At 42.8% G+C, this 19,756-nt stretch overlaps 1 protein-coding gene across 1 annotated transcript in view; it reads right to left on the reverse strand.

Annotated features, from left to right (window-relative positions):
* The window catches only part of LOC137434953 (uncharacterized), a 211,318-nt gene that overhangs the window by 111,582 nt on the left and 79,980 nt on the right, over positions 1-19,756 (reverse strand). Inside the window, exons 13-15 of the mRNA XM_078785134.1 lie at positions 19,556-19,660; positions 17,258-17,380; positions 15,658-15,745 (exon numbers count right to left, since the gene is read on the reverse strand). Of these exons, the coding sequence (XP_078641260.1) occupies positions 15,658-15,745; positions 17,258-17,380; positions 19,556-19,660 (316 nt within the window). The remainder of the gene's footprint in view (positions 1-15,657; positions 15,746-17,257; positions 17,381-19,555; positions 19,661-19,756) is intronic.

Raw genomic sequence — 19,756 nt, forward strand, 5'->3', positions numbered from 1 at the left:
GGAATTAATGAGAGAACGGGGAGAGCTAGCATCCATGCCGGCTGGTTCGACAACTAGTCAGAACACCTGGGATGTTGGTAAGCATGTGAGGCTGGTTCCACCCTTCAATGAAAAGGAGGTAGCCAAGTTTTTTTTACACTTTGAGAAAGTGGCTCAAATGCTAAAATGGCCTGTGGGGTCCTGGACTATGTTAGTGCAAAGTGTTCTGGTGGGTAAAGCTCAAGATATATTTTCGGCTTTACCGATTGACAAATGTATAGATTATGAGGAAGTGAAGCAAGCCATTCTCAAAGCCTATGAATTGGTCCCTGAAGCTTACTGGCAAAAATTCCGGAATGCCAGGAAGAGGGAGAGTGAGACCTACGTGGAGTTTGCCAGAATGAAGGAAACCATGTTTGATCGGTGGTGTGATTCGAAAGGGGTTGGGAAAGACTTCAAACTGTTGCGACAATTGATCTTGGTAGAGGCATTCCAACAGTGTGTCCACGAGGACATTAAAGTACATCTGGAGGACAAGAAGGTAGCAGGGTTGTATGAGGCAGCAACCGTGGCCGATGACTATGCCTTGACACACAGGATGGGGTTCCACAAACCAAACTTCCCGCCTAGAGTTCGCCAGGGGAGTTATGGTACATCCGGTGCGGAGAACGAAGATTCATGGGGGCGGCCTAGAGATGACTATGAGGACAACTCTGATACCGCGACTTTTAGGGATCAGAAGACTACAGTTCCAAGACAGACTTATCTTCCGGGGGGCTCGAGGCAGACCACGAGTTTTTCCTCCGGGCCTACTTGCGCTTTTTGCAAGAAACCTGGACATTTGATGTCCCAATGCTATGCCCTGGAAAAGAAAACTCAGGAGCAGAGTCAGATTAGTACAACTCCGAATGCATTGGCAAATGCGATAAATCGTCCTTGGAGGACAGTGCCTTGTGAAGGTTCCCATGCCAAAGTTACGGCATCACAGAATGACCTTGTTCAAGAGGGTTACACACCTTTTATTTCAGGGGGTTTGTGTCACTGGATGGAGACTTGACTAACCAGAGACCTGTTAGGGTATTGAGGGACACCGGAGCACATCAATCTTTGATGCTTGAGGGCATTTTGCCATTGTCAGAGAAGACGGCAACTGGTGTTAGTGTTCTTTTACGGGGGGTTGGTGGCTGTGTTAAAGCTCCACTTCACGTCATCCATTTGAAGTCTGATTTGGTGTCAGGACCGGTCACCGTAGGGTTACAAGCCACTCTACCTGTAGAGGGAATATCTTTTGTTATCGGGAATGATTTGGCCGGTGGTCAAGTTTCTGGTAACCCGATGTTGGTTGAAAAGCCTAGTATGGAAAATAACACCGCACAGTTAGAGCAGGAGATTCCGGGTATCTTTCCATCCTGTACCGCGACTCGTGCTATGGGTAGGAAGCGCTCTGAAGAGAAGAGGAAGGTACTGACGTCACGCTTTGCACAGGCACGTCTTGTCAGGTACCCAAAAACTAAGTGTCAGCACACCCAAGTCAGGAATGGAGGCAATGTTGGCAAGCTCTTTGTAGGTGGACTGAACTTCAAAACAAGGGAAGTTGTTCTGGACTCTGTCTTCGGCCAATATGGACCACTCTTGGAAGTGTGGCTGATAAAAGACAGGGAGACGCAAAAGTCAAGAAGGTTTGGCTTTGTCACGTTTGAAAACACAAAGGATGCCAAAGATGCAGAAAAGGATTTGAATGGCAAGGATTTGGATGGTTGGACCTTAATAGTAGAGAAGGCAGGCCATGGGCGTCGAGGGGGCTACAGAGGAGGAAAACGTGGAGGTAGTTTCAGGGGTGGCTATGGCTCCCGGGATGGGAGTCGTAGTTTTGGTGGTGGCCGCAGTCGAGATTACTACGGAGGCTCCCAGGGTTACGGCAGCTCCCGAAGGGATGATTATCAGGGTAGTGGCCGAGAAGGAGACCGCTATTCACGTGACTACAGCGAAAAGCGCTCCAACCGTGATTATTATGAAAGTTAGGAAGAGTTTGAAGCACTGAATGCTGCGGAGCAGCCGAGCCAAGATTCCGACACAGATTAACCGTGAACTCCACATTCCTAAAGGCGTCCATGTAGTGAGTACTTCCAGGCCTCACCACCCAACCAGCATGAAACCTGGCTCTCAGCTCGGCCTCCCTAAAAAAGTGCGATATATTTGCTTGACTTTGGATTTTTGATCACAACCCCTTAACCTTCATTCAAAAAAAAAAAATGGAAAATAAAAACCAGAGGTTGCTGAGATGGAGTTTGGCTTTGCAGGAGTTCGGCTTGGAAATTGAGCATGTAAAGGGCAGGGATAATGTCGTTGCTGATGCTTTGTCCAGAGTGAACTAACTTTGGAAATCTCTGTAGGTTGTTTGAAGCTTTGTTGCTTTATTTTTTAGGAAATATTGAGTATCGTTGCTCCCGGGAATTGATGATTTGGGGTGTGATTTTACTTTTGTTTGTTGGGAGAGTTTTGCCTACAAAGAAAGTTTTCACTATGTTCAAACTTTCTTTTTTGAGGGGGGGAAGTGTTACGGATTCGTCACTTCCGTTGTGGTGGTTTGCATCCACTGTAAATATTGCTGATTCCATGTACTATTATTGTTTTCAAAAGGTTTATTGTCCAGGAACTGTTTTCAAAAGGTAAAAAAGTTAATGTTGAAAGAAACAGGAAACCGGATCGGGAACCGAACGACGAAGAGGAAGAAGAGGGAGGAAAAAGGGCGGAGCGTGTGAGTCGGACAAGAAAGCCGAGTCGCGCCGAGGTCTGGAGCGAACGTTGGCGAGCAAGAGTCACTCGCGAACTTTCGGGTTTCCGGGAAAGGGATTCCTACGACCGAGTTGTCATCGCTGTGACCGATCAACCTGCGTGTCAGGTTTTTGGCGGTGGATTCCGAAGAGAATTATCGCTGGGCCGGTACGTCTCAAGAGCAGGTCGTCGGCCATTTTGACTCGCGCAGGACTTGTGCTTCGCTCACGGTTTCGTCTCTTTTCGACCATTTCACCGCTTTCACACGTCGATCTGGGGCGTGTGTGTGACGTGGCTTTTTGAAGATTAATTCGTCCATACCCGAGGGTGTGATCTCTCAGTCGCCTGTAGGGGGCCTTTGGATTTCCCAGTCGCCTTGAGGGCGCCTTTGTACAGCTTTGGCTGTGTGACTGTACGTGCCATCCGCACGGGATTCTGGTCTCGATTGGACCTCGTTCTGGCAATCGCTGGAGCGAATCAACTTCGTTGTGAAGCCGGGAATAAGAGACATTGGGGAATGTTCTTGTTTCACTCATTTGGAGCACAGTGAGTTATATATTACAAAACTGATGGTACCATCATAGGATATATTGATTGTACTTTTGAATACTATTGTTGTTGTACTGTTATTCTTGTGTGATCTTAATACAATATTTGTTTGTGAGTAATAATTGGGGTGGCTTCTCCATTGATCTTTGACACACAGAATAACACATTTTTCTGCCGTGACTCCTCTCGGGGCTCGGGGGTACACCGTGACCAAGGTGTCGGTGAGGAGCACGTAACACGTCTCAATTTTTTCCTATACAGCACTTTTGGAGATATGGAGGTGTAAAGTTTTTCTGTTTTTCCAAGATGGTGGCCGAACCACGTGACCGATGACGACATCATTAACATATTTTATTCCCCATGGAGAGTTCTTTACAATGAGCCATGTCTCAATGTTTTCTATTGAGCACTTTCGGAGATATAGAGGTGCAAAGTTTTTCGGTTTTTCCAAGATGGCGGCCGAACCACGTGACTGATGACGTCATCAATTGGGCACAGTCTATTCCAGGGCAAGACAAATATGTGCGTAAAGTTTGGCGATTCTACCTGCAACGGTGTAGACGTAGTGCTGCAAACAGACAAACAGACAGACAGACAAACAAATGAAAAATCGGTCAGAGACCTAGGACTTGCCGGAATGTACTTTTTTATCGGCCATTTTGGACAAATATGGCGGTCGAAACACGTGAACGATGACGTCATCAATAACATATTTTATTCCCCATGGAGAGTTCTTTACAATGAGCCATGTCTCAATTTTTTCTATTCCGCACTTTTGGAGATATGGTGGTGCAACGTTTTGCCGTTTTTCCAAGATGGCGGCCGAAACACGTGAACGATGACAGCATCATTAACATATTTTATTCCCCATGGAGAGTTCTTTCCAATGAGCCATGTCTCAATTTTTTCTATTCAGCACTTTTGGAGATATGGTGGTGCAACGTTTTGCCGTTTTTCCAAAATGGCGGCCGAAGCACGTGACTGATGACGTCATCATTAACATATTTTATTCCCCATGGAGAGTTCTTTCCAATGAGCCATGTCTCAATTTTTTCTATTCAGCACTTCCGGAGATATGGAGGTGCAACGTTTTTCGGTTTTTCCAAGATGGCGGCCGAAACACGTGACCAATGACGTCATCATTAACATATTTTATTCCCCATGGAGAGTTCTTTACAATGAGCCATGTCTCAATTTTTTCTGTTCAGCACTTTTGGAGATATAGTGGTGCAAATTTTTGCCGTTTTTCCAAGATGGCGGCCGACCACGTGACATATGACGTCATCATTAACATATTTTATTCCCCATGGAGAGTTCTTTACAATGAGCCATGTCTCAATTTTTTCTGTTCAGCACTTTTGGAGATATAGTGGAGCAAAGTTTTTCCGTTTTTCCAAGATGGCGGCCGACCACGTGACATATGACGTCATCATTAACATATTTTATTCCCCATGGAGAGTTCTTTACAATGAGCCATGTCTCAATTTTTTCTGTTCAGCACTTTTGGAGATATAGTGGTGCAAATCTTTGCCGTTTTTCCAAGATGGCGGCCGACCACGTGACTGATGATGTCATCATTAACACATTTTATTCCCCATGGAGAGTTCTTCACAATGAGCCATGTCTCAATTTTTTCTGTTCAGTACTTTCAGAGATATAGCGGTGCAAATTTTTTCGGTTTTTCCAAGATGGCGGCCGAACCACGACACCGATGACGTCATCAATTGGGCACAGTCTATTCCAGGGCAAGACCAATATGTGTGCAAAGTTTGGCGATTCTCCATGCAACGGTGTAGACGCAGTGCTGCAAACAGACAGACAGACAGACAGACAAACAGACAGACAGACAAACAGATGAAAAATCGGTCAGAGACCGAGGACTTGCCGGAATGTACTTTTTTATCGGCCATTTTGGACAAATATGGCGGCCGAAACACGTGAACGATGACGTCATCAATAACATATTTTATTCCCCATGGAGAGTTCTTTACAATGAGCCATGTCTCAATTTTTTCTATTCAGCACTTTCGGAGATAGAGGTGCTAACCTTTTCGGATTTTCCAAGATGGCGGCCGAAACACGTGAACGATGACGTCATCAATAACATATTTTATTCCCCATGGAGAGTTCTTTACAATGAGCCATGTCTCAATTTTTTCTGTTCAGCACTTTTGGAGATATGGTGGTGCAACGTTTTGCCGTTTTTCCAAAATGGCGGCCGAAGCACGTGACTGATGACGTCATCATTAACATATTTTATTCCCCATGGAGAGTTCTTTCCAATGAGCCATGTCTCAATTTTTTCTATTCAGCACTTCCGGAGATATGGAGGTGCAAAGTTTTTCGGTTTTTTCAAGATGGCGGCCGAAACACGTGACCGATGACGTCATCATTAACATATTTTATTCCCCATGGAGAGTTCTTTCCAATGAGCCATGTCTCAATTTTTTCTATTCAGCACTTCCGGAGATATCGAGGTGCAAAGTTTTTCCAAGATGGCGCCCGAACCACGTGACCGATGACGTCATCATTAACATATTTTATTCCCCATGGAGAGTTCTTTACAATGAGCCATGTCTCAATTTTTTCTATTCAGCACTTCCGGAGATATCGAGGTGCAAAGTTTTTCCAAGATGGTGGCCGACCACGTGACTGATGACGTCATAATTCACATATTTTATTCCCCATGGAGAGTTCTTTACAATGAGCCATGTCTCAATTTTTTCTGTTCAGCACTTTTGGAGATATAGTGGTGCAAAGTTTTGCCGTTTTTCCAAGATGGCGGCCGACCACGTGACATATGACATCATCATTAACATATTTTATTCCCCATGGAGAGTTCTTTACAATGAGCCATGTCTCAATTTTTTCTGTTCAGCACTTTTGGAGATTTCGTGGTGCAAAGTTTTGCCGTTTTTCCAAGATGGCGGCCGACCACGTGACATATGACGTCATCATTAACATATTTTATTCCCCATGGAGAGTTCTTTACAATGAGCCATGTCTCAATTTTTTCTGTTCAGTACTTTCGGAGATATAGAGGTGCAAAGTTTTTCGGTTTTTCCAAGATGGCGGCCGAACCACGTCACCGATGACGTCATCAATTGGGCACAGTCTATTCCAGGGCAAGACCAATAAGTGTGCAAAGTTTGGCGATTCTACGTGCAACGGTGTAGACGCAGTGCTGCAAACAGACAGACAGACAGACAAACAGACAAACAGACAGACAAACAGACAAACGAACAGATCAACATACTTGCCGGAAAAATTTTTCCGGCAAGTAATGAAAAATCGGTCAGAGACCGAGGACTTGCCGGAATGTACTTTTTTATCCGCCATTTAGGACAAATATGGCGGCCGAACCACGTGACCGATGACGTCATCATTAACATATTTTATTCCCCATGGAGAGTTCTTTACAATGAGCCATGCCTCAATTTTTTCTATTCAGGACTTTTGGAGATGTGGAGGTGCAGAGTTTTTCGGTTTTTCCAAGATGGCGGCCGACCACGTGACATATGACATCATTAACATATTTTATTCCCCATGGAGAGTTTTTTACAATGAGCCATGTCTCAATTTTTTCTGTTCAGCACTTTTGGAGATTTCGTAGTGCAAAGTTTTGCCGTTTTTCCAAGATGGCGGCCGACCACGTGACTGATGACGTCATCATTAACATATTTTATTCCCCATGTGGAGTTCTTTACAATGAGCCATGTCTCAATTTTTTCTGTTCAGCACTTTTGGCGATATAGTGGTGCAAAGTTTTGCCGTTTTTCCAAGATGGCGGCCGACCACGTGACATATGACGTCATCATTAACATATTTTATTCCCCATGGAGAGTTCTTTACAATGAGCCATGTCTCAATTTTTTCTGTTCAGCACTTTTGGAGATATCGTGGCGCAACGTTTTGCCGTTTTTCCAAGATGGCGACCGAACCACGTGACTGATGACGTCATCATTAACATATTTTATTCCCCATGGAGAGTTCGTTACAATGAGACATGTCTCAATTTTTTATATTCAGCACTTTTGGAGATATAGTGGCGCAACCTTTTCCCGTTTTTCCAAGATGGCGGCCGAACCACGTGACCAATGACGTCATCATTTACATATTTTATTCCCCATGGAGAGTTCTTTACAATGAGCCATGTCTCAATTTTTTCTGTTCAGCACTTTTGGAGATATAGCGGTGCAAAATTTTTCGGTTTTTCCAAGATGGCGGCCGAACCACGTCACCGATGACGTCATCAATTGGGCACAGTCTATTCCAGGGCAAGACCAATATGTGTGCAAAGTTTGGCGATTCTACGTGCAACGGTGTAGATGCAGTGCTGCAAACAGACAGACAGACAAACAGACAAACAGACAGACAGACAGACAAACGAACAGATCAACATACTTGCCGGAATCTTTTCCGGCAAGTAACAAACGAACAGATCAACATACTTGCCGGAAAATTTTTTCCAGCAAGTAATGAAAAATCGGTCAGAGACCGAGGACTTGCCGGAATGTACTTTTTTATCAGCCAATTAGGACAAATATGACGGCCGAACCACGTGACCGATGACGTCATCATGAACATATTTTATTTCCCATGGAGAGTTCTTTACAATGAGCCACGTCTCAATTTTTTCTATTCAGCACTTTCGGAGATACAGAGGTGCTAGGTTTTCGGTTTTTCCAAGATGGCGGCCGAACCACGTGACCTATGATGTCGTCATTAACTTATTTTATTCGACATGGAGAGTTCGTTGCAATGAGCCATGTCTCAATTTTTTCTGTTCAGCACTTTCGGAGATATGGAGGTGCAAAGTTCTTCGGTTTTTCCAAGATGGCGGCCGAACCACGTGACCGATGACGTCATCATTAACATATTTTATTCCCCATGGAGAGTTCTTTACAATGAGCCATGTCTCAATTTTTTCTATTCAGCACTTTCGGAGATAGAGGTGTTAGGTTTTTCGGATTTTCCAAGATGGCGGCCGAATCACGTGACCGATAACGTCATCAATTGGGCACAGTCTATTCCAGGGCAAGACCAGCATGTGTACAAAGTTTGGCGATTCTACGTGCAACGGTGTAGATGCAGTGCTGCAAACAGACAGACTAGTGTAGGCTGTTATGTCATTTCGTGTTTTTTTTTTTGTTAAAAACAAAATTCCACTTGATTCCTTGTCTTTGGGGTGTCACATGTTCGAAAAAATAGGTTGTTAATTTTTTTTAACGGATTAAGGGTGTCAAATCCAAGATGGCCGCCAAAATATATAAATTCCATTAAAACTGGTATTCTGAACACAGTATGAGGTCCAAATTAATGATAATACCCATAATTTCAATACCAAGGAGTTCAAAAACAATTAATTTCAATATGGCAGTCAAATTCAAAATGGTGGAAAAATCCAAGATGGCCGCCACTTCTTAAATAACCACAGTACAAAAACTTAATGTTCTTGATAACACAAATTGTGAATGATGAAATAGGTCCATTTTGGTGGTAATGCCCACATAAGTAATGCTAGGCCGTTGGGGAAACATGTTACTGATTCGTTGAAATCGGTGGATGCCAGCCATAGTGAGAAATAGTGAGAAAATCCAATATGGCTACCACTGTTTTACACAAAGGTCCACATTGCTATAACAATGATAGCGTAATGTAATTTCCTGTTTGACCATATTTAAATATTCCTGTCTCACAATCATCCGTTTTACCTTACAAGTCTCGTGTTCATCTCCCACAATGTTCTGAGCTGATTGTTCATTGTTGCTACAGCCGTAGTTCAAACAGCTACAGACCTCTGTGCATGGGAGTTTATTGCTGCGGCAACTACAGGAGTTTCCTTTGCATCCTGATTTGCAGCCACATTTTACCAGCTTAGTCATGGCCTCTGGTGCTGGAGGGTTCAAACACATCACCGGAAGAAATCTATTTTCCTCTGACTTCCATCCGTAGTCAGTGGGAGAAGGAAGGGACGGTTGACTTTCGCATGCCTGCATCCATATCATTGCAATATAATGTGCTCGCAGAATGTGTGGTGTCAATGATCCAGAGGTTGGAGGCAGACTCTCTCCCTCGGCCTGTCGATTTGAGTACAAGAACCATCGTAGTGCATTTACTTTGGTGTGTGTTTTGGATCTGTACAAGCAAACGAACCTTTCCAGTTGGTCAATTGCGTTTGGAGAGGGTGTAGCAGCAGATTTGCCAAGTGAAGCAAGTGAATCCAGTATCATATCATCGCAGGACATGAACACCTTCATACACCAGTCCTTTGTCCTGCCGGCGAACCTGCCACACATATCTGATCCTGTGAAAGAATGAAACCCGAGAATAGCTGAGGCGCGGTTAACTCCTAACTTTTCAAAGATAGGTTTGACTGCAATTTTCCTATTCAGTTTTCCTTTTCCGGTAAGGAAATATGTCTCAGCAGGTAGCTGTGGATACATGTGGATCATCAGCAAGAAGACATCGGTATCTGGAGAGTCTATTACAAGTTCTACATCGCCGTTAACTGTTAGGGCATGGAGCAAGAGTAACGTATCCGCTTCTTCATGACCGTGTTTTACCCATTCATCAGGCACACTTACATTGCCTTTTGTCTCAGTGCCGAAGGTTACCATGAACTTCTTCAATTTGTTGGCAGAGCTGTTGCTGTGATCCAGAGTCTTTGCAGCTAAATACTCTACAAGTTCTGCCTTGGTTTTGACACTTGAAAGGAAGTCCTTCAAGGAAATATTCTGGATCAGTGTACTATCTTGGATGTGATAGTAGGTCGAGTTTCCCTTTGTTCTCTTTTTTCTCATTTGCTCTTTCAGAGAACTTTCGACGTATCTGTCAAATACCAGTCTTACTTCGTCGTAGTTAGCTGCAATCCTGATAAGCTTTTCAAGAAATGACATGGCAAAATCACTGCATGTTTTCATTTTGTCTGTCTTGGAGATGGAGTTAACGAGGGCCATGCCATCTATGACTACAACTTTAAATTTCTCAGACATGTCGGACATGTCAGTTGAAGCTTCTTGCTCAGGCTGCGCTTCTTGTACTTCAGGCGCCTCGGCTTGGGGTGGTACTTCAGTTTGGGAGTTTTCACTCAATACTTGGTCGCCAGAAACACTCGGTATGGCATTAGCTGGATCGCTTGTGGCTTCTGTTGGGCTAGGTTGCTCCTTGGTAACTAGCGCTTCAAGATGATGGAGGACCTTAGCCTTGTCATATGCTAGGAGAAGTGTAGTCCAGTCAAACTGCAGAAACACCCACCACAAATTGCAACAGAAATGAAACCTGGTGTATTTTGTTGCTTGAAGGTATCTTAATGACATACTAAAAGTATAAGAAACTATTTGGAGTGGAACTTTTTTTTTTTTAGGGTTCAACATATGACCCGTCCAGTAGCCTTGACCGCTATATAAAAAATTCACAAAATTACATAACTCCTCAACCATTCATCAGAAATGGACAAATCTGGTGTCTTTACCCATGTTTTCAGGGTCAATCTTTCAAATGAAAACACCATTTAGGCCGTAACGTGGCCCTAAGTACCCATATATGGTTTCAAGCTTCATTCTTATATACGGAATACATGCAAACAACCGTCGAGTCAACATAGCATATAGTCGAACATTATATGAGGAACATCATGTATGGTCAACATGTTTGGCAAGTTACATTTAACTGTCACTGTCCTCATTATCATCTACGTTATCATTTGACATGTTTTGGCAAATGCCTCTGCATCCCGAACAAGCCGATGAACATTCCAGTCCCTGTCAGCGGCACCCACAGCGTAGTGTACGACAGCCTGATGTGCAGGTGCAACTGACCAATCTCAGCAATGACTGAGGGGCAGGATCCAAGTCTGAGGTCACGGGTGTCAAGCGCCCATCTAAAACCTTCCATCCCCACTCTTCAGCATCCAATGTGTTACCCTTCCATTGTTGGATCTGATGGAACACTCGGAGGCTGTGATACTTTGTTGCCGCAGCTGTTGGCGGCAACATGTTGGGGTGGATGGCTTTTTTGCGTGTAGTGACCAGCTCCTGAAACCGTAGATATCTCATGGCATTAAGGTGGTCATTCTCCTTCCCTTTGTATAAAGTGACCATGGCCTTCTCTCCAGCTTTGATGACCTGATCCTTTGATGACTGTCTATTTCCGAATAGTTCAGCCTGTTCACAGAATTCTGTGTTGTCATTGACCAGTTTCAAAGCAACTGCTTTTCCAACCCCGAATATCCTCGATGTCGTGTCACACCCCAGGAAAGCATGCACAAAAAGAATATTCTCACAGATGTTCTGCCCTAGTGTGTCCCTGATGACATTGACCCCCACACATTTGACACCTGCTCCTTTCTTTAGTTCGGGTCGAAAGTAGATATTGTGCTTGTTTCTGCCAGCAAGATGAATTAGCAGAACAAGCAGGTCAGTGTCATCACCCACTAGTACTGCTTCGCATGTTTCTGAGATGTCCACTGCTGTTTGGACAATAGGTAAGTCAGCGTCCCCTGCAGCAAATGCTATTTCACAGCCACACCTGACTAGACTTTCCCCCAAAAGGTCAAGGAACCGTACCTTGTTTTCTTGATTTGAGAGGAACTCATTCTTTTTTAACTGAAACTTCATGGATGGATTGAACATCACTTTCTGCCCTTCAAACCCCCCTCGGCGCTGATGTGTGCTGTCCTTTGTTGAAGGCCCTGCCTTATACCCGTCAAATATGACCACTGCCTGACCATAGTGTTTTGTCACATATTTGCTATAATCCTCCAATATCTTGCCATATGTGTTACCCACTTGCCAAGCAATACGATGCAGGAGAGCCCCTCCATCAAGAACATACTTGAAATTCTGACTTGGTGGTGGTTGTGATGGTACAACAGTCCAGATGGCTTTAGCAAGTTGCGCTTTCACGGCTTCTAAGAGTCTGTCCTTCCCTTCAAACAATGCAGGGGGGTAGTTACAGAGTTCATAGGTCAGGGCATTCGCAAGATCATTAGCTTGAGATCCGGTGATGATTAGCCTTTGGAATAGGAGTAGAGGGTCTATTTGGACCATGTCATTACCTATCCTGACTGCTGCCTTAGAATCAAACGTTACAGCTTGGTTCTTTCTCTTGAAAGAATACTGAAGCACAGTTTTTCCATCCATTTCATTTAGAATGGCCTCTCCGATCTGTTTTGCACAATCAACATTAACCTTTGGTCCAGCTGTGATGCCACTAACTACGTTCCGAAGTGAGAGCTTTGCCTCAAATGGGGACCTCCATTCAATGAATGACATGAGCTTTTCTGAATCCGCAGTGTCCCTTGTTTGCCTAGATCTTGATTGGTCCTTGTGTTGTTCACTTGTCTCATATGTGACTGACGTCAGCTGCTGCATGGCAATGTTCACTTCTGCGCAAGCAGGTCTTGACAGACACCAAACGAGTCGTTGGATTTCTGTCATGCCCCTCCCTCTCGTAAGACCACCACACGTATTAAGGCTTCTCATTAGTACCTGCTCAATAACAAGGTCTGGGGACAACCCTCCCCAAAAACGATCACTCCTCCTGACAACGTGTAGTCCCTGGGTGAACTGCCTGTGAACATCGGGATGTGTGGTTGCCAACTGCGTCATCTTCTGCAGGTACAAGTGTAAGGACTTTGTGTAGAGGTTATGACCAGATGCTGCAAGGTATGGTAACATGGCTTGCAATGTCCCGAGGTGGAGAGACCAATCGCCTGTTCGTTCAGATCTGATAAATGTCATCATGATATTAACCATTTCCATATACTGCAGCCACAGTTTGGCAGTGATGTATTTTGCCTCCAGTAGACTTTTTGTGCTTGCTTCAAGTTTCCTTTGCAGAGAGTTCAGCTCTGAAGATGATTTCACTTCCTCCACTGTGGTTTTACCAGAAACGAGATCATCGTAGAGGTTTCCTATTGCTTCAAGTTCCTCAGAATTGATGTCTTGGGGTGATGTGGACAGCTTTGTTTGGAAAATATCACACAGCAAAAGTGTATGAAGCACAGAATCGATAAGAAAGTGACCGTGACCGCCAAATTTGCCCAAAATATATGCCAGCGCGAATTAGAGGGGGTGGCTCAACTTACCTCCGGCTCAACTACCCCCACTCTCCCCTAGTTACCCAATATAATACTTTAAACACATCCATATTATTAATAGACCATTAAATTATGCGTTATGGTGTTGTTTTTTTTGTTTTATCTTGAAAATTGACAAAGTTATGCCTATCTGAAAATTCTGCTATTTCGGCGTTTTATAATGAAAATGGGTTAAAAACAGATAATTTTAATTATCAAAATTCACCATTTTCCACCGCAAATATGTCATTATACTTTTGATACGTTATCAAGTAGACCTTACTTCGACAAACAGAAGAGGTTTCATTTCTGTTGCAATTTGTGGTGGGTTTTGTCAAATTTTATTTAGATTGACTGGACTAGTGACCCATCCGAAGCGAAAAGGGCACGTGGAACAATTCCAAATTCATACTTCCCAATACAGTCCTTTAGATCAAGGTCTGGACGGCTTCTTGATGCTACTATAAACCTCTGTAGGAGTCCTCGTTCTTCTTTGACTTTAATGAGTTTGTCACCTGCTTTCACTTTCTTCACTGTGTTGGCACTTTTGAAAGTGCCTATGTTCTTTCTCTTCATTGGATCCCACACTGAAAGTTTTCCTTCTGTAAGGCGTTCTTTGACAAATGTCTGGAACAACTGTTGTCCGATGGCATCGCGGTCTACTATGTCCTTTGTTACCTTTTCATCAATTATTTTCTTGGTAAGAAGGTTACACAGGTCACTCTCATCGGTTACGAATGGGTCTCCATGAACAACAAATACCTCTGTCAATCTAGCAGAATTTCTCATTACTCGGGTGGACTTTCCCCCTGTGATCTCGTGGTGTTGGTCTCTGGTATCAGCACCTTCCATGCCATATTCTCTTTGAAACTCCTCTACTAGATTAGACAAGTCAGGTGCAATCAGGAAGAAACGGTCTAGAGCTCTCTCAATTTGGGTTATTCCAGTAATGCCTCCAATGACCTTGAGTTTGCGGTTCTCCTGCTCAATTCCGTGATCTGGACCTATTGAAGTGAATGCAGCAATCCCCTTCGTCACACAGAAATTTCCTTTCAGGAGTTCTGCCCAGACATCTGGAAAAACTTGTTCTGTTTGCTGCATTGACAGGTACAAAGGGAGCAAACGTGCGTAGTTCAGGTGGTCGTGAGCAAAGAAGTACTTGATAAGAGCTTCAGTGCTTTCCATATGCAGCAGCAGGTCCCGTTGTCTGGTAGCTCTAATATACTGAAGGATAGTTTCAAACTGCCTCAAGTAGTTACGGATGTAGTGTTGAATTGGTGCTGGATTGCTTTCAAACTGTCCCAACTTTGTGAGGATATCTCTAGATTCGAACATGGTCATGGTTTCTCTGACGGCATCTCTGAGGTTTTGACGGTTGCCTGTGTTCATGCTGATATCTTTCTGATATGCTTTTTCCAAATCAATGGACGCTTCACTTAGGAACACTTTCTCTTCTGGTGCTTTTGTTAGGAACCTGTCAAAGTAGAGATGGTATAGAGCAAGCAATGTTACAGTATGTGCTTCTAGGGACCTGTACAGATGTTTTCCATTTAGGATTTGCGTTACGGTTGTTGGAGAATATAGTCCAGCTTCGACCCAAGCCTGGTCAATGCCGCTTCCTTCTGCCATATTGAAATTGAATTTGAATTTGACTGCCATATTGAAATTAATTGTTTTTGAACTCCTTGGTATTGAAATTATGGGTATTATCATTAATTTGGACCTCATACTGTGTTCAGAATACCAGTTTTAATGGAATTTATATATTTTGGCGGCCATCTTGGATTTGACACCCTTAATCCATTCATCTTAAATCTTAAATATATAATCTTAATCTTAACCCATAATCTTAATCTTAAATTCATTCATTCATTTTTCATTCAATCCGTTTTAAAAAATTAACAACCTATTTTTTCGAACATGTGACACCCCAAAGACAAGGAATCAAGTGGAATTTTGCTTTTAACAAAAAAAAAACACGACAGCCATTTTTAAGACATAGCAGCCTACACTAGACAGACAAACAGACAGACAGACAAACGAACAGATCAACATACTTGCCGGAATCTTTTCCGGCAAGTAACAAACGAACAGATCAACATACTTGCCGGAATCTTTTTCGGCAAGTAACAAACAGACAAACCAACAGATCAACATACTTGCCGGAATCTTTTCCAGCAAGTAACAAACGGACTCAAATGCAATACCCTCCTCTGGCATGGGTAAATATGCAAAATGGAAACAAAGATGAATATGTTGCGATCAGAACATACCTGCCACTTTTCTTTCATCGTTGTTATTCTGAATATTCTCAATGTCAAGACCAATTTCTCTGAACTGCTTCAGGCAGTCCCGTAGACTCTGCACACAATGCAAAGCAGATCACGGTCTTTCAGCATCACATTCTGGTTCAAAAATCTCACTCAAATATCCACCTGGCAACCATCTTTATTTTCTATGTTCTTTGTTTCATCACCCTTGTTCTTCAACCTCTTTAAAATCCTCCCTTACCTGGTGCCATTCCCAATATCACTTCAACTTCCATTTCTATTTCCTTTCTTTCTTCCTCAGATAATACTCCTACTCCCTACCATCCTTTGGTTGCTTATTTGTATAATAAAACCCAATGTGTGTTTGTGTATTTGTTTGTGTGACGTCTGTCCCTCTTTGTAAGGGTAGGTTTTAACGGCTTTGAGTAGCGCTTTTGGAGGGATTTGAGCGGGGGTTTTAATGGGCAATCTTTGAACACGACTGTGTGTCCACCGGTTAAAAGACCTAACAGACTCCGAGGTCCCAGAAGACCCCAAGGACCCAGAAGACCCAAAAGACCCCAAGGATTCTAAAGACCCAAAAGACCCTGAAGATCCAAAATATCCCGAGGACCCAAACAACCACAAGGGCCCAGAAGACCCAATGGAACCCAAACACCCAAAATACCCTGAAGACCCAAAAGAAACAAAATTCCCCGAATACCCGAAATTCCCTGAAGACTGTTAAAGACCCAAAATACACCAAGGATCCAGAAGACCCCATGGACCAAGAAGACACCGAGGACTCTGAAGATCAAAAATACCTGAAGATCCAAAAGACAGAAAAGATCATGAAGACCCAATGGACGCCAAACACCCAAAATACCTCGAAGACCTAAAAGACCCCGAAGAGAAAATGGACCCCAAACACCCAAAATACCCCAAAGACCCTAATTACCCCTAAGACCCAAATTAACACTAATACCCAAAATACCCCAAAGACTCTTATATACCCCAACAACCCAGAGGACTGAAAAGACCTGAGGACCCCAAATATCCAAAGGACTCAAATGACCCAAGACCGAGAGGACCCAAAATACTCAAAAGACCTTGAGGACCCAAATGACCCAGAGGACACAAAAGACACTTTGGACTCAAAAGATCCCAAGGACACAAGAGACCCTGAGCACTCCAAAGGCCCAAGTGACCCTGAGGACTCCGAAGACCCAAAATATAATAATTATGTATCTTACATTGGAATTGTAGATGGTGTCTTGCAAACCGAGCCTCAAGGTCTGTGTGCAGAACCGTTTTTTTTTAATCACAATAAATACAAGGCACAGGGAGGTGAAATTCGCTGCACATGATGTGCAACGCGCGCAGAGTAAAACGAGTGTTCATTTCCGTCTGTAGGATGTCTAATAAATAAAGACACACCTGACACTCGGCCCAGGCTTCCGACTTTGGCATGCTCACGTGGCTGCACCATCAAATAAACTGTTCCAACCGGTCATTTTTGACGGGCTTTATACTAGTTTGTATAATATACTCTTCCACAAGTCTTGCCTAAACAAATATTGCCATAAACGCTAGTATCAACATAATTACTTTGGGTACCACGCACCTGCACCTCACTGTTTCGTTGCTGCAGTACCTCTCGCAATAATTCCAGCTGCTGTGTCTGACTCTGAATCTCTTCAGAGAGATCTCCATGCCTCTGGCACCAACTTTTATTGTCTTGCAACAGCTGAAACACAACAGGTGAATAACAAAGAGTGAACATCACAGCTGCAAAAACCACAGACATGTCTAACATCTCTTTCACAGCTGTAGGCTATGAAGAATCAGAGCGAGAAAGTTCAAGCAGTCGTTCACTCATAGAGATATGCATGTCACTATCAGGTGATGCATACATTCCGGCCAATCAAAATGATAGAAAACACTTTTTTAAATCAAGCAAGAAAATTGGAAAATACAAGTTATGATCATGTCCAGCAAAAGTACTGATTTTTTTAATTTGCCAGCTGTGTCACATAAACAGCAAAACTAATGCCTCTTGTTATTTTTCTCTAAAACAGGTAAAGATATTTGAATGAAACAAAGACTGATACCAACATCAATCTTTATCTGCAATGGTGCATATTTATTTATCAACACAATCATATCTGCGGTATCTGTCAACGTTCATGTACTAGCTTTGTGATGCAGTCACAGCTGCCTTGACATCATCGTCGAAGAAAAATGTTCTCCACAAAGGTTTTCCTTAAGTTTAGGGAAGAGATAAAAATCTGACGGAGCCAAGTCAGGGCTGGTGATCCTTTGTGGCGGTAATGCATCAATTCTTACTCTCAGGATTGTAATGGTGCACGCAGCCCTCATCTCCAGTCAGTAATCCCGACTCACACCTCCAGTGCTTCACAGCACTGACAACGTCGTGATGCCCTCTTGACTAATGTAGCACTGAGATATCTAGTGTCAGAATCACAAAACTTTGCACCCAGTGGTGGGAAGAACGAATGTGCAGATTGTGCTTTGTTTCATTTGCATGTCTTTACTCGTTTTGGAGAAAAAAAAATGAGGCATTACTTTTCAACATGCCCTCATACAAGTTTGGTTGTTATGGCCGGTTTGTCGAAATCTCAAAAACAGGTGAATGTAATCGATTCTGGATAGTAAATATAAACAAAGGATGCAATTTTAGATGGTTTAGTGTCCTGCCGTAAAAATTAATCTATAAATGATGTGAAAAGTTGAAATCAAAACATTCCCCCACTCTCCACTCCCAAAAATTAAGGAATGGTGCCAACACCAGGTAAATTAGTACAGGTGTTCAGTCATTTTCTCGAGAGTATCCAGCCAAGAGACACACACATTTTTTCCCAATGTTGGGTTAAATTCCCGATGCAATAGAACAGAAATTAATCCTCCCCTGTACTTCAGGTTTTAATGAATCCGTAATGCAATGCTTTGAATAATACTGGTATTGAGATGCTCCATATTAAACATTAATTTTGGTTTCCAAATTAAAATGAACCATCGTGTGGAATTTAAATGTTTAAATCCCAACCCGACGAATAAACAAAGGGGCAATACCACTTGGCACTCACCTGGTATAATAGAGCAGAATACTACACTGACTAAAGGTATTTTAAACCAATTTGAATGGTTGCTAGAAGAACAGGCAGCATGTAGAATCATACTAACATAATCATAAAACTTTAAACAAACAAACAAAATATACATATTTTTGGGGGCAACCAACCCTCCCATCCACCCTTAGACCTCCTTAGACTCAGAAGATTGTTCCAATGCTGTGATGTGAACAAGCATTGGTACATCATGGGTGATGAAGGTTGTGAATGAGTTTCATCGAAATTGTATGTAGTTTCAAAGAAGAGAGCAAATACCTATTTGCTCTTTTTCTATTTTAAAAAACCTTATTATTTTAGTTATTATTTCAATTAATCATTTCCTAAAATCATATTTTAGCAGGTAAAACCCGCCAAACACCCCCTTAAAACCCTGATTTATCTTATGCCGCGAACAAATGTTGATGCATCACAGGTGATGAAAGTTGTGGTCAAGTTTCATTGAAATTGCATGTGTAGTTTCAGATAAGAGAGCAAATACCTACTTTGCGGGGCTCAAACCCCCGTAGACTTCCTTAGACCCAGGTTTTTTTAATGCCATGAACAAACTGAGCCATGAACAAACTGAGAGGGTTCTGAGCCTTTTTCGTGGCAAGCATTAAAATATGCAAGAATCATCAATATAATAGGTTTTAACATATAAGCTACCTACTTTGAATGAAACAAACAACAGATGCACAACATCTTTGTGGCTTGATTTTGGAGCTGTTGTGATGCGAACAACTGTTGTGGTAGGAATCTCGACAACAGCACGTAGTCACGGTAGAATATACCTGATTTGTCGCATCACTGAGTTGCTTAATTCTCCTCTGCAAAGACTTCAACTTTCTTTGTGCCTCACTCTCCTCCAGATTAGCTGCACTTTGTTCACAGTTCACCTAAATAATGATAGTATTTATGTGGAGGAAAAGTTAAATCAAAAATATATATAAGAGCAAATAAATAACATCCTAAAGACCATCAAAATCCCCTGA

The sequence above is a fragment of the Myxine glutinosa genome, chromosome 9 (genome assembly GCF_964187855.1).
Source record: "Myxine glutinosa chromosome 9, kmMyxGlut1.1, whole genome shotgun sequence".
Taxonomy (NCBI): domain Eukaryota; kingdom Metazoa; phylum Chordata; class Myxini; order Myxiniformes; family Myxinidae; genus Myxine; species Myxine glutinosa.